Raw genomic sequence first — 16,764 nt, forward strand, 5'->3', positions numbered from 1 at the left:
TGTCATCTGGGACAAAGGCTAAACTTGCAAACTGTATTACACATAATCTACTGATTAAAAAGTCCAACACTAATCTTATATCAGTATCCAAATATAAATACTTTTATAATTCTTATTCCTAACCTTTCATTTGATTTGCATTGGCATAAGCTATAGAAACAAATCCTGTCTAACTCTTATGGCCAGGAAGCTCTTTACAAGACAACTCAATCTGCTATTTTATTTGGCTGTGTGACTACAAATCACATCATTGTGATATGGTATTAGATCCAGGCTGGCTGTTGCTGGAGTCTAGACATAAAATTCACTTCGCCTGTTTGTCCTTCAAATACTTTAAGCCAAATGACTCAATTACCTAATCAGACTTCTTACCCACACAGTGAACAGCACTATGCACCTAGGATCTATCTGCAGAAGTCTGCAAACAGTTCCTGCATTCAATAAGGAATGTAGACGCTCTCTGCCTCCTACTACTGGGCTCCCTGTTTATGGAATAATCTCAGTCACTTAAATTTGCTACCTGTCTGGGATCTTTCAAAACTTTTGTTATTCAGCTCTGTAAACCTGACTGTAATTGTAATGATTAATGCCATCTTTCTGTAAATATATGATGTATCCAGGACATACATGACAATGACAGGTGTCTCTCAATGTATTTCTTCCAGGTACAATAACAAAAAATACTTTCTAGTAATCCTGAATGGGAAAGATTATTTTAGTATTACCTTGACCCACGCAGACCACACCCCTTTATTGCAAGACCACGCCCCTTTCTGCTATTCTATATCACTTCTCCAAACAGAAATCAGGACTGTTCCATGAAGGTTGGGACTATTGGGCAATATGGGAACCAGGTCTTCCCGTGGGTCTGAAGATCACAGCCCAAGGCAAATGTCTTCTCTGCCCTCTCAATTTTCATTTTTTGTGGCTATCATCCTGTGAGAATATGATATCCTCAAAATATAACAAATATGGAGTGTGTAATCCTGGGACAAATGGCCCCTTAATACAATCACCATAACACAGTATTATGGAAGGTGGAACAATATCCATGAAATGCGGCCTATTAATTCACTAATGACATAACTGAGGCAGTTTAAAGGAAATGTACATAGAAAAATAAGGTTAAATAAACCAGCGTTTTGGAGGAAACCAGAGCACCCGGAGGAAACCCACGCAAACACAGGGAGAACATACAAACTCCACACAGATAAGGCCATGGTCGGGAATCGAACTCATGACCCCGGTGCTGTGAGGCAGAAGTGCTAACCACTAAGCCACCATGTTATATTTAAGTTTATGCACACTCACCGCTCACTTTGGAATCACTTATAACATCAGCATCCACTTCTTCCCCATCAAAGTGAAGCTCACTGGTGTCGAGGTTTTCTATCAGATTACTCATGTCTGCGGCAATCTTCTCTAGTGTAGAAGAATCTAGTTTTCTTGATGGCCTCAGCGACATTGTGCACTAACAACCTGTTAACACAGGGGCCTGTTGGAAAGTGAGAGATGGAACAGTAAGATTTACATCATGAAAATGACACAAATGTTTATTGTTTCCTAAATAGCCTGTCTTCAGAGAGCATTTCAGGAAAAAAAAAATCACCAACAGAGCTTTATGAAAACTCCATAGAGCTTTCAGTCTGCTTATGAGTGTACTTTCCTATTATGCCTCACTTCACTACTTCTATGTTTCAGTTATGAAAAGTTCAATTGTTGACCTATAAAAACTAACCACAGTGAAAACGTCTGTGGGCCTACCCTTACAACTTTGTATAGCGTGGAGTGTATCTGTATCTTAATAGGTTAATGTAACTGGTTTTGCTTTAATGTGATATTTTGTTATCAAATTATCCCAAGCCTGGTCTTGGATGCCATCTGCAACCATCTCCCTCACTTTTCTTATCTCTCCCCACGCTACTGATATATTATATATAGACTTACTATTGAAAATAACAATTTGCATTAAAAATAGAAGATGAAAGCAGCTGACACTATGTGCAGAACCATCACAGGATGCCAGGTAGCCTCAAATGACCTTTATACAACGACATGTGTATTTCAGTTGGCCAAAGGGACAGCAGCACAGAAAAGGAAGGGGGCAATAAACAAAATTCCATCCTTAATGTTTTTCTACTATCTATAATGCATTTGGGTAGTGAAATGTATCGTGCAATAAACGACAGTAGCTGCTGAAATAAAGAAAACACTTCAGTAAATGAGATACAATATATACCAAAAGCGGTTATGTAATGAAGGACCAGTTGTCTAATTTATTGGCTACCGTGCCCAGGTGTGCTGGTTTTATTTTCAGACTCCTCTTGCACCCATTGGGCTTCAATAACCAGTGAATGAGTGGGTACTTTTCTGTTTAGTATCAGTATTTATGTCTTGCAGTTTGTTCCCTGAATGATTTGTCGTTTACAATGGCCCTGTTTTTTATACTCATCAATATAGATCAACTGCGCAGTGACAGATATCTGGTTTTGTATGCTGCATTTAGGACTCAATGGGGCGGATTCAATTAGCCGCAGGATTTTTACAAGAAATCAGCAGTGAAATTACCGTAGTAACGGTAAAAATGTGCAGCCGCCATATTCTGAGGAACATGGCGGCTAAATGAATCTCTCCCAATATGTGATAAGGCAGCAACCCATGAAAAAAATAGTTTGTGTTTTCTTTACATAAATCACTGGAAGGCTATAAGAAGAAACTTTGTAATTATAACTTTTCCTTGGTTTGTTTCTTGGTATTATTGATTTATAATTCTGAACAGATTCCATTGTATCATGGCAACCACAGTCACAACGCACATGATGACCTTCTGAACTCTGTCTGCTCTGTGCACTGTAAAATCCCCCCCCTCCTCCTTCATCACATGACATGCTGAGAGTCTGAGGGGTATATTTACTAAACTACGGGTTTAAAAAATGGAGATGTTGCCTATAGCAACCAATCTGATTCTAGAAGTAATTTTGTAGAATGTTGTAAATAAATGAGAACTAGAATCTGATTGGTTGGTATTGGCAACATCTCCACTTTTTCAAACCTGCAGTTTAGTAAATATACCCCTGAGTCTGTGTGACTGGCAGCTATACTAGTCTGACCTACACAGAGATAGGATTTGTAGGATGAGAGCTAAGAAAAATGACTCAGATGCATGCTTAAAGAGGTACTCAACTTGCTATTTAAAGAAATAAAAACCTTCAATGTGGAATTTCTGTTTTAAGATGTATTACATGAACTGCCATGGTTTGATGGATGTAGTGCCCTATCCTCACCTACTGCACCTATACTGATGTCCCTGCTTAGGAGAAAATTGTAATTGTAGCCTAGGGGCAGATTCAATTCAGCACAATGTGCCGCTGAACATCACCGTGATGTGCCACCTACTACTGTACGTACTCTTCGCTCTCTGTGCATCTGTATGGGGTACGAGGAAAAATTAGAAACATCACCATGGAGTGGCACTGCGCGGCACATCACGCTGAACTGAGTCTCCCCCTTATAGTCAGACACTGGATACTGTGACATAGTTCTACCTTAAATATGTCTGCAACATCATGTAGAGAAGAAAACAGCTCGCATGAATTTGGGAGAAAAACATTAAAAAAATTTTTAAAGACTTGCCAAAATATGATTTATTTATAAGCTACTAACAGATTGTGCGGGATGCTAATCAAATAAAAAAAAAAACAACAACAACAAAAAGCAAACAACAGCAACAGAAAAACCCATGGTCAGATTAACTTGGATATTTCTATGTATGGATTTTGCTTGTGAATTCCAAACTTGTTCACTTATGCCATTATTAATAAAATATTATATTTATAGGGCGCCACAAAGGGTCCGCAGTGCCATACGTGACATATACACAAAGCAGTGATCCATAACACATTACATGATACCAGAGCCGTAACTAGGCAGGTGTGGGCGGTGCCATCGCCTAGGACGCAAGCCCAAGGGGGTGCAGCAGCCGCCCGCTACTTGGCTCTGTATCTACAGCCATTAACTTCCGCAGCGGAACGGTTCCACTGACAGGAAGTTCGGCATTTGGAACGCAAACTCTCTCTCCCTCTCTCCCCCCCCCCTCCTGATCCATAGTGACATTCTAGATATACCTGTGAGACTTCCCATATCCATGACTAAATGTACAAACACTGGGAGCTAGATTTACTAAGCTGCGGGTTTAAAAAATTGGGGATGTTGCCTATAGCAACCAATCAGATTCTAGCTTTCATTTATGTAGTACTTTCTACAGAATGACAGGTAGAATCTGATTGGATGCTATACGCAACATCCCCACTTTTTCAAACCCGCAGCTTAGTAAATCTAGTCCGAGGTGTGTATTATAGTTTATCAATATAACTGCATCTCAAAAGATGAAGCTACATCTGCTGGTAGTACATAACTATAATAACTTTAGCAAACAAAGCAATATATCTTCAGTGAAATTTAAATGGTCAGAACAATTGTAATGTTCAATACATTTTAACTATTTGCTATATCTCAGAAAATAACAAAGTTTGACAGGTTTCTTTAACTTAGACCTACAGTGCCTTCAATTGGCGTCCATAAGGTTGCATTTTAAATGCTGCTTACAAATGTTTGAAAACGTTTGGAGATTTCAAGAGTTTTTTTCTTGTAAGGAAAACACTGATTTGATACATCTTTCAACAGCTCGTTATTGCTTGTGTGAGACAGGTCAGAGGGATTTACATTCATCTCAATGGACCTGGCTTAAAACATTAAAGTAGCGTTCATGAGAGTTACAGGATTTAGAAATTGCTGATGTGCCAGCGAAGAGCAGATCCCAGATTTTAATGATATAAACACCAGATATCAGCTGCTTTTTACGGACACACAAAACGCTGCTACAAAATAACCGGCGTGAAAAGTGAATAAGTAAAAGGACCCTTTCTTTTCCTTTTCCTTGGATATCTCTCTCTCTCTCTGTATATATATATATATATATATATATATATATATATATATATATATATATATATATCTTCCTTGAAAAAAAACAAAAAACAAACCCCTCTCTGCGGTGCTGGCACCCGCTCTGCCCGCACTGAATATCGCCTGTGACGTCAGTGAGGAGCGGCGCAGAGAGAAGTCGACGACAAGATGGGATGAAAAGAGAAGAAAGAAGCCGATAGAAAAGGTAAGTGAAGGAGCGGAGCAAGGGGCAGCAAAGGTAGGCAGCATGTTTTGAGGGGCAAAAATTATATTATTATTATTATTACCATTTATTTATATAGCGCCACTAATTCCACAGTGCTGTACAGAGAACTCACTCACATCAGTCCCTGCCCCATTGGAGCTTACAGTCTAAATTCCCTAACACACACACACACACAGACAGACACAGACAGACACTTTTACTGTTCTTATTGGAGTATTAAGTGCATGAAATATTAGAATACCTTCCGCTATATATTTTGCATACTTAAAATGGTCATTAGGGCAGAGAACCGATTGTTAATTTGAATCCCACCACCGTGTGTATATATGTGTAAAATATATATATATATATATATATATATATATATATATATATATATATATATATATATATATATATATATATTATGCAGTTGAGTTGCAAATATGTTTAACAGAACCCCCACATTAGGTTGGCCACGCCCACTAGTCAATGTCACTCCCAGTGCCCTGTCTCGCCCAGGACACTAAAATGTCTAGTAACGGCACTGCATGATACATAAAGAAAAGTGACCTAGGTCACACCTTCCTGTTACTCAGTGAGGTGTACACAGCCCTGGAGATAGTCTGTAGCCAGGAGTCTATTGCCCTTACTCTACACACTAAGGATTACAGTACCTTGATCCTACATTTTATTACACCTGGTATATTTTTCAGGTTACTGTTGGTTATGAATGGGTTTCCATTGGGTATAAAAATGCTATAGAGATTTGTACCTGACAACTGTAAACTCAAAAGCAGCTGAGGCTTGGTTATTTCTGACCCATTCCTTATAATAAAATAAGAGGCTATAGTATCCCAGTGTCTTATATAAAAAGCAGTGTATGGAATGTGTTGTTATGGTGTGACCATTTATCTCAGTGATCGCATAGCATTCTACAGTAATCTTTACTGATTATCATATGCTATATCAATAATTGTAAAGCTTGTAATCACAGACCTATCTCTCTGGTGATAAGATTATCAAACAATCTATCTACCCATATTGGACCTCATTTAGAGTCGGACGCAAAGTCCGTTTAAGAAGTGTAGGAGTGGGAGTGTGCCGCAGCTTGGTAGGGTATTACGAGTGGCAAGCAAACCCAGTTGCGTCCCACTCTTAATACCCTATCGAGCAGTTCCTGCAGCTAGCTAACGCTTGCGCCACCTAATTCCTGCCGCACAGCTTTAGCCCTGTTTTGACGTGTATTGTGTCTGTGCCTCACTGCGACTAGGATTTACTTACATGGTCACGCCTTCACAATTCCGCGTTCCTCCCTTTCTCTTAGTAGTGAGCCGCAAGCTGTCACAAGTGTTAATTGCGTCCAAGATGCAGGCGGATATGGTGCTTTCTGCACATACGTGATAGTGTTTTTTTGTTGGATGCGCCTAAAAAGGAATTTGCGTCCGACTCTAAATGAGGTCCAATGTGTTATTTATGTCATGTGAGATTCATATATAAAACGGCATGTGGTCTTACAAGAAGGGGGAGCTCAGCCCTTTTGTTTGTTAGCTTCAGGCTACACATTTAGCTGACATTGGTAGATTTCTGAAGTAGACTTCTGTCTTTATACTATTTATACTTATCCACACATTAATGTGGGCTATTCTGTGAAAAAAAATATGACTTAATCCATTGACTGATGCATATCGTCAGGGGAGGACAGGAACTGAAACCAGCATTACTTTGTGTAAACATTGCTTTCTTGGTTTTATTTTAATATGAGTTATATGCACATAATTCTTTCCATAGGGATCATAGCATGTTTACATAGGGATCACTGATCTCTATCGGGAGATGGCGGTACAGTGCAGACCAACGCTTTACTAAAGCGAGTGATGGAGCAGGGAGGGGGGAGAGCGGAACAAGTCCTGTTTTTCCCTCTTGCAATAATGTCAGCAGCTTTGATAAATATATTGGGCCTTATTTACAGTTAGGAACGAGTCCACATAAGAGTGCAAATTTGCACCTGATAAATCATGTTACGATGCAAGGTGTGCAAACACAATTTGTTTTGCTTGCAGAGAAAATACTGGCTGTGTTTCTATACTGAGATTTAGGGCTAGAATTACTAAACTGCGAGTTTGAAAAAGTGGAGATGTTGCCTATAGTAACCAATCAGATTCTGGCTGTCACTTATTTAGTAAATTCTGCAAAATGACAGCTAGAATCTGATTGCTATAGACAATATCTTAATTTTCCAAACCCGCAGTTTAGTAAATATACCCTGTAGAGTTGAGCTAGTATGCACCCTACACCCAACTCTAAACGCTGCATATTTTTTAATTCACCCCTCCCCCTGGAGTGCAACATGGTTTTGCCAAGGTGCAAAATTGCACCCTCTTGCTGGATTGACTTCTATCTCTAATACCCCATTCATACTGCACCAAAATCCCGGGTTTTTGCCGGGGTGAGCTCAAACGACCCGGGTCTTGGTGCAGTATGAATGGTACAAGTAAAAAATCCCGGGTCTAAAAACCCGGGATTTATCGAGGGGTAATTCCCGGGTCGGACCCGGGTTGCCTGCACTATGAATGGTGCAACCCGGGTTTTTCAACCCGGGTTGCACAGAAAACAAGCTGATTGGCTGTCTGCCTGTCTCTGGAGGATGATGTCATCGGTGGGTGCCCGTGGAAGATTCAAGAAGGAGTTTAGGAGAAATGGTGGAGAGTGGAGTGCAAGCTGAAGCAGAATCGGAGTGTGTTGGAGAAAATTGCTTTTATTTCACTGGAAAAAGTGTGTATTAACAGCAATTATGACACACTGGATGGAGGAAGAGGTGCGTGAGCTGCTGAATGTCAGAGGGGAGGAAGAAATTCGAAGGCAAGTGACTGGAACTGTGAAAGATGCCACAGTGTACTACAACATCGCCAAAATACTCACACAACGTGGCATAAAGAGGACACAGCAACAAGTCCTGAACAAATTGAAGTCCCTGAGGAAGCAGTACACTAAAGTCCATGACCACAACAGACGCAAAAGTGGCGCTGCAAGAATGGACTGGCCCTTTTATGACCAGTGCAATATGGTCTTTGGACATTCTCCTCTGACAAATCCAATTGCACTGTCATTTTCTAGCAATGTGGATGCGGCTATACCAACACCACCAGAGAGCACACAGACAAGCGAGGCCGCAACGGTAATAATAGAAGATTCTATAGAAGACACAACAGATGACACCAACATTTCTTGGGACGAACTGAACGATTCACAGCCATTCCCTGCTGCGCAAGTCGTTGCAGAAACTTCGCAAGAAATGCAACCAGAACCAGTGCCGGTGTCAAAGTCTACGCCAGGTCCCAGTTTACGCTCCAACAGTAAGTATCTTTAATAATATCACATAATAACCAACTATATATACATACCAATATATCTACATAATTGGCAAAAAAAAAAATAACTGTATAAACATAACTGCCAAAAACAGAGAACTATATCAACAGAAATGCAAGCCAAATACCAATAAATATATCTACATAACTTTAAAAAAAAAAAAAATGTTTGAACATAACTGGCAAAAAAAGAGAAGTATATCAACATAAATGCAAACCAAATACCAATATATCTACATAACTTAAAAAAGAGAACTATATCAACAAAAAGCCCAAAAGACAAATATAATACACTCCAAAGTATTAAAACATCTCTACGCATATGTTGCAGTGCAAAACTACTGGGCAAGAGGGAGGAGGCCTCAAGCACATATCAGCTTACAACACTGCTTTTTTGTTCTGCCACATTATATATTCTAATGTATGTTTTACTGTGTTTTTTTCTACGCACAGTTTACAACGTTCCTAAAAAACGCAAAAGGCCCAACAAAATGGAGCAAGCAACTAAAACAATGACAACTGTCATGATGGATCAACTGCGGGAGATGGAGAGCAACATGAGGGAACACGAGAATATACAACTGCAGCGTTTCATGGACAATGAGCGGGATCTCCAGGACTCTTTCCTCATGCAAATCATGAACATGCAGGAACGCGTGTTACGCGAAAATTGTGAGTGTATTATGGGATTCATGGACAGACTCCTCTCACGGGTGCAAGCACCTCCTCCAAGTCCTTACTATTATGACGGACATTATCCTATGTACCAGCGGGGGCAACCCATGTTAGGCAACAATAACCCTCCAAACCCGGTACAGAATACACAACATGCTCAACCTATGGGTAACCCCAACATAGAATACCCACCTGGTAACCAAACCACTCCACAACCAGAAATGCCACAATATCGGCAATTGTAATAATCATGTTTTATGGACAAATGTTTAACAGTTAATTGTTATCATGTATGTTACGTGTGATCTGGAAACACGCCGTTAGCTTCACATATTACGTGAAAAGCAAATTTGCACTTACTGTTTGGGCACATTTGTGTCTTCTGTTTACTACTTGTGTATATATATTTATTTATTTTTCTACATGCAAGTAAGCACTTTTGTATTGTGTCATTTTATATTTCTGTGAAGAGACATATGAGGAAATATGTACAAAACAAAATACAATATGTGAAATAAACATTTTTTTTTTACTTTTACATTTGTGTGGTACATTCAAACAAGTGAGGTCAAATTTTTCAGCCAATGAAAACTGCTCTGGTGATGACTCCCACAAATTGCCAGGGCACAGACTTGTGCAGTATGAATGGGGTCAACCCGGGAAATTCCCGGGTCCGAGGTGCAGTATGAATGGTGTTTCTGAGCTGGGACGCTCCGAGCCCCGACAAAAACCCGGCTTGAAAAACCCGGGATGTTGCCGGGGCGGCAGTATGAAAGTGGTATAATTGATAGTCCTTGTATGCACTGTTCCTGTGTTTCTTCATAAAGCTCAGGGATCTCCTCTATTTACTTATCACAAATAGAACTTAAGAGAGATGGATTAAGACACATTGTGCAGCAAGTGGTATTACTGCTGCAGAAATATGAATAGACATTAAATATAGGTTATATCCTACCCCTTCCAAAACTAAATTAATTCAATCTAATAGCTGAGCATTATTCCATATTGTCATCTTCAGGTCCCAGAAAGTTCATTTACAATGCTATTCTCTTATGAAAAGCAATGTTTGTTCCAGGTAAAAGAGAGGAGCGGCTCTTGTAGCACTAATAAAACCAATTGACATTCAGCTTCTGATAAGGTCTCATGGGGAGTTAGATCAATAACACAAGAAAATATCACTGCTTCCAAAGACAACCATTTAACCTTTGCACTGAACAAACAAAACAAGCCAACAGAAAGCTTCGGAGAGATAAAGGCAGACTGAGAAAACAAGGTTGAGCTCTGTTCTGGGTGAGCATGACATTACAGATGTACAACTATCAATACAACACCTGATGCTAGAAAACACAATTGGACAAATATGATATTCAGGAAATACTTCCAGGTCTTTGTCCTATACATCATGGGGTCACTGCACATCACTGGCGTTAACCCCCACTGGCAATAACATTTGCTGGGTCTCACAGGCAACAGCTTCCCCATGCAAATCATAGAGAAGTCTATTTAACAAGGATTGGGTTGCAACAAGTACCGCATATCAGGATGGCATTAATAGAAAAAAATGCCATCCTGATATGTGGTACTTGAGAAAATAGAGAAAATGCTTTATTCTTAGAATATATTTTTTTCCAATGGTGCATATTTTTTAAATATTTATTTTAGTTTTGTTATAAATATTTTCATTTATGTTTTTACAATTTCTTACTATTTGTTTATTTAGTGGAACTGAATGCCAAAGGCCGGGCTTTCAATTTTCTGTGTTCTCAGAAACCTTAAACTATGAAACTTTAGAATGTTACAGTTTCAAATAAGTTTTGTCTTTACATAAATTTCAGATGTTTATCATGTGTTGTAGCAAAATAGTTGTTATCTTCCCAATGAATCAAGACCAATTTTATACAAACTCATAGTGAGTAATAAGTTTATTGAGTAGACCAATAAAATCATTTAGAATATTATATACATGACACTAAGCATACACAGATAACTCCCCGCAAGATAACTGCAGTGCAGCTGTTTATAAATTAGGGTGTTAATTGTTAATGGGTGCAATTAGTCATTGCAAATTGAAACAGTTACTAGCAGGCCAGTTAGAATTTGGCAGAATATCCGGGGTTAGTAAAGGATTAAAGAGCATACTAAGGAAACCAGGCAGGAACAAGGAAGAGACTGGGGGCACAGGTTGGAAAAGAGGGCAAAAATCTGCTGTCAATTGCCAAGCAATTGTCCTAGAAGTTGTGACCCATGACCAGGGCCGGATTAAGGGAATGGAGGCCCCTGGGCTAAGGGGGCCTCCATTCCCCCGTGAGGGCCCCCCCTGTGATCCGAGCCGCCCCCCCCCCCCCCCCCCACCCCCTGGCACTTATCTCCTTCTCCGGCGCGCTGTACGCTCTTTACTGAGGAGATCTCGTGAGAGTAAGACTCACGAGATCTTCTAAGTAAGGAGACTACAGCGCGCAGAGGAAGGACCGCAGTGAAACTGCTCAGCAGCACTGATCTGCCGGGGGCGCCCCCGACCGATCAATACTGCTGCTGAGCAGTTTCAAGGGCCCCCTGGATGCCCGAGGCCCCTGGGCTTTAGCCCAGTTAGCCCTATGGTTAATCCGGCCCTGCCCATGACCTAAAGCCCATAAGCAATTGCCCATAAACCAAAGACAATTGTGCATGAATCTTACAGAAAAATGGATATGACATTAATACAATGTAGATTAAATAATGGAATAAGTGTAAGGTTTGTATACAGTTTTGGTAAAATACAACTAGCCTGTTATATAAATCTGGGTTGAATAGGTGGAATGTTTGATTCTGGAATCGGTTCATTAGAAATTTTGGGAAAACAAACATCATTGCTTTATTTACACCTAGTCTCAACTTCCCTATAGAAATCTCCCATCTTATATCCCACCACACTAGTATCACATAGTGGGAGCGACATATCTGAGCAGATTATCGGATTTTTGGAAAAAGAGTCTTTAACAAGCTTCGGATTTCAGCAGCTGCAGAATTCCTCTGCTAAAGGTACTTCATCACAGCCATTTGTTATCTGACACAATTTCATATGCTCATTGATCGGGTTCGTTAATCAGAACTTTTGCACATTTGACTTTTAGTGCTTTGTAACATTGAATTATTGACCATGGACTTTATAGAGATCATTGATGTAGCTTATGACTGCTTATATGATTGACGAGTCATTATGGATTTGACAGACCTATTTTAAAATGACATGAATTTATGATTGATAGGAGTCTCTATTGCTTGGGTATAGTCATTTTAAAATTATTATTACTAAATTGATTTTTGTGTAACACTACCAGCGATTCATAAAAAAAATGTGCTCTATATTATAGTTTTTAGTCAGAGAGTGCTGATTCCAGTAAATTTTAAAAGACTTCTGTTCTACTCTGTCAAACTGGGCTGAACTGATTTGAGTCCTCCAGCTCTGTGAGCTGTAGCTACTGCATTCAGATTAATTATGTGACCTGTCTCCAGGATTCAAGTACCGCTGGACAGTAAAGAAGGAGGGGCCTGAGCAGTAGGGAGCCCATGGCTATGTTTCCATCTACCCTGTGCACTGCTAAGGGTCTGGGGATATTTCTTGACTTGATGGTGTTGATTTTGCCTTTGAAATATGCCAGTATGCATTGGAGGAAATCACAATATATTAAGCCAAATTTGCCTTTCTCCTATCACTACACTCTTCCATGTATGCATTGCTTGTTTATATATTCTCTAGTTTTGTATATTTTATTTTTATTACTTATGTTATTAGAAAAGGTTTTTCAAGAATGACATAAAAGAAAGTCTACCATTTTATCAATATACCTGGATCGATTTTATTGGTTTAATTGGATACTTCAAATAAACTTGGTCCGAGCAAGGAGCAGAACCAAAGGTGATAATGGGCAAATATAATTTGTATGGCCCCAAAACTAGCATGAATTCTTGGAAATACCACCAGTCAATAACAGGCACCCACAGGGGCGGATCTAGAAAAGTATCCTACCCCGGGTGATTTAGGCCCCGCCCCCTTTTTGACTTCAAGGCTGCCGGCGGCTGCACAATATGTGCAGGTCCGCTCAGCAGTGACAATGTGCTGCCTGGCTGCTGTGATTGTGTTTTAAACACAATCACCCCCCCCCTGGATCCGCCACTGGGCACCCATGAGATCTCGATCTGAATAGGCAGATCGGCTAATTTGGCCACCCATGGTTTATATTTCCCAAACTTTGGTTTAAGTAAGTTTAATATATATGTTATCAGTTCTAGACTGTGTATACAGAACAATGCAATCTCCAGAAATCAGCTCAGCTCACACACACGACAACTGTACATTTATACAAAACTTATTTTTCTTAATAAGTGGCTAAACTAAAAGTTTATCTGTTGATATGACCCTGTTGCTGCTGAGTTATTTCCAAAGAATAAACACAAGATGACAATACAAGATTTATTAAAAAAAGCTGCTTTTATAACCAATTTTAAAATAAAGTCTTAACAATGTTATCTTGAATAAAAATAAAAAAACATTAACAGGATATTGATATCTGCTGCCGCCGTACAATGCACGGGCTGACATGCCTGGGTACAGGTGGACCATTTATCAATAAAATGATTAAACATTGAGCTAAATAAACATCACCCTCTATGAGAAGCTATTTATCAAGTCAAACATAAAACAGGGAAACAAATAGTTTGATATGTATAAAATTAAAGCAGTTACATTTTGATTCTCTTTACCACAGATATCCATATTTTTTAATACACAACTCACTCAAACATCCATTTATTCTCTTTTTATACACAAATAACCTTCTGACCCAAACCAACACTGTTGTGTGACTGGATCACATAGCCTCAATGGGCATTTTCGGCATTGTAATCTCTCGGGACCAATATGCACTGTGTGCCATGTAACCTCGAGTATCAAACTCTTAGTTTCCTATAGATTGTAAACTTGCAATCAAGGCCCTCTGACCTCTCTATCCGTTTGTTAATAACCTGTCTTGTTTTATTACTGTCTTTGTTCCAATCTGTAAATCATTGCAGAGTGTGCTGGCCCTATATAAATAAATGTTACTAAAAAGAAGAATATGTTATATATCCAAATCTTATTCAAGTGTTACTATATAACATGCAGTATTTTTTATACAGTCCACTTTTGGTCAGCCTCCTCCTAATAAAACCACAGTCTGAAATAATTCACCGGACCCCACTGAATGCTATCCATAGTTCCACAATACAGTTCTATGGAAGAGCTTCCATCGGGGTCTGATGGCTCAGCCCACCCTAGGCTCATAGTTCCCCCTTGCCTTCTCGCCAGCCTAAAATGTTAACTCAGTCTTAATTTTAAATCAGGCTTCTTCACCCACTCCCACTACCAATGTCTATGTTCCTGTGTTTTCAAAAGTCAGCTCCACTTGGCTATTTTTTTAATCAAATATTTTTATTTATATTTCAAAACAATACAAAAAGGAAAAAAAACCTAAAACAATACAAAGTTCCAGCATAAGGATCAATCCACAATAAGCACATAAAACATATGATCAAAGCAGAATTAGCACTGTAAAGCATAATACCATATTTCCACTTGACTATTTAATGGAGGCGTAAATGAGCACTGCTGAGGGTGAAGATGCGAAGGGGAAGGGAAATGTCATGCCAGCATCTGCTGCCATCCTTGCTTACCCTCCTATCCTCATGCGCCCGCCCAAGGGTGACTTACTGTCTTCAGACTGTACCATGGGACTATGTCAAGATTAAAATGTTACAACATGTTTCATACATGTTTTCTTTTAACTTTGGAGAACAACTATTCTTTTCCGTTTTTACCTCTCCCCGTAACAATTTTGCCCCCAGTCTTTTGCTGATGTTTGTATGCCTTTATGCATGGCTTCCTTGGTTACACTTTAACTAATGTGAAATGTAAAGCACTTTTAAAAATAATGTATTATATTATTATACGATATAAAACTACATCAGCAGACAACCAAACTGATAGTTCAGAATGTAAACATAATTTACCTATGTGTGACCTGTAAGGAAACAAGAAGTATGATAAGAAAATAATATGGAAATTAAAGAAGGATAAATATATCTGTCAACTAGCATCTTCTACACAATATGCAGAATGATCAAAACAACTATATTCTTTATGATATGAGCCATCTAACTAGCCAGTTAAACAAAGTGGAAAATTTCTTACAACAGACTTGGGGCTAGATTTACTAAGCTGCGGGTTTGAAAAAGTGGGGATGTTGCCTATAGCAACCAATCAGATTCTAGCTTTCATTTATTTAGTACCTTCTACAAAATGATAGCTAGAATCTGATTAGTTGCTATAGGCAACATTCCCACTTTTTCAAACCCGCAGCTTAGTAAATCTAGCCCTTGGCGTTGTCTAGTTTACGTCACTAACTCTGGAAAATGATCAGTGCAAAGCAGAGACTAACTATTAGGAAGAGCAGGTAACTGCTCTCCCAAGCAATGCTCTTGTGTCTTCTTGTGGTACGGTTGTGCAGAATAGTCTGTGTTCTTCTAGTAATGGCAGTCACCTGGGGGCAGCTCTTACAGTGGTGTCAGCTATGTCACTCAGACCTTGGTGGTTATAGTGTTCCAGGGGCAGTATTTCTAGAGGGGGGGTCCCATATATTTGCTTCTGAAATTAACATTACATTTAACACAAATGCACACATTAAAAACAGTTGCTCACAGCTTCCAATTAGTGGGGTGCTCAATAAACTCCTCCAAATGGTAACAAAAACAAATACATGTATTGAACAGCACTCTCCGGGCCTGATTCATTAAGCGACATAAACGGTCATTTTGTGTGTATAATGCCCAAAACTGGACCATAGGCCACAGAATGCAGCATAGTCCAGCTCACCTGTGAGTGCAAAGGACACATACTACAGCCTACGATTTAGGGGAGGGAATGGGGCGGGGAAGGGGCGTATGCCTGTAGTCAATGTACAGTAAGGGCGTGCCAATCTCCAGCGCACGCAGCAGCGTCCGACTCAAGCTCTGGACATCTCAAATATTCTTGTATTTTAGCTGTATCTCTTGCTCCAGCTATAGGTCTAGTCTAACTGACAACTACTAGTGATGACGGCTGTGTATGTATGCTAGGACATGAGTTTGCAGTCAGGAGCAACAGTAAAATGTATTTTAAGTACAGTAGACATTAAGTGCAACATGATAAATGTACTTCATAGAAAAATATTTTTTTTTTATATTTTGTCATTAATGACCCCATGGAACATTAATTAAACAGTTTTTTAAATTTTCTGTGCATTCTTTTGTCAGTTTATATTCCTCATATGTATTGAACGTATCCTGCAGTGTCCTGTCTAGTAGAGCAGAGCAGACCAACACCTGTATTCATCAACGCACGTATCTTCACATCCGCTCCTTGTTGAATTCGGGCATGAGTACACCCGATTCACGTCTTTTAAGTCCAATTTCTTCAAATCAACGATATACAGCGACTTTGCAGGCAAAATTTAAAACGGCAATATGTTTAAAGTTTAAAAAATCATACCTATAGAA

At 39.4% G+C, this 16,764-nt stretch overlaps 1 protein-coding gene across 3 annotated transcripts in view; it reads right to left on the reverse strand.

Annotated features, from left to right (window-relative positions):
* PLD1 (phospholipase D1) overlaps positions 1–16,764 on the reverse strand; it is a 166,375-nt gene that overhangs the window by 60,406 nt on the left and 89,205 nt on the right. For all 3 annotated transcript variants that reach the window (XM_075202132.1, XM_075202133.1, XM_075202131.1), the window contains one exon: positions 1,312–1,495. In XM_075202132.1, coding sequence (XP_075058233.1) covers positions 1,312–1,465 — 154 coding nt within the window. In that variant the 5' untranslated portion in view covers positions 1,466–1,495. The remainder of the gene's footprint in view (positions 1–1,311; positions 1,496–16,764) is intronic.

Source organism: Mixophyes fleayi, chromosome 3, assembly GCF_038048845.1.
Source record: "Mixophyes fleayi isolate aMixFle1 chromosome 3, aMixFle1.hap1, whole genome shotgun sequence".
NCBI classification, from domain to species: Eukaryota; Metazoa; Chordata; class Amphibia; order Anura; family Limnodynastidae; genus Mixophyes; species Mixophyes fleayi.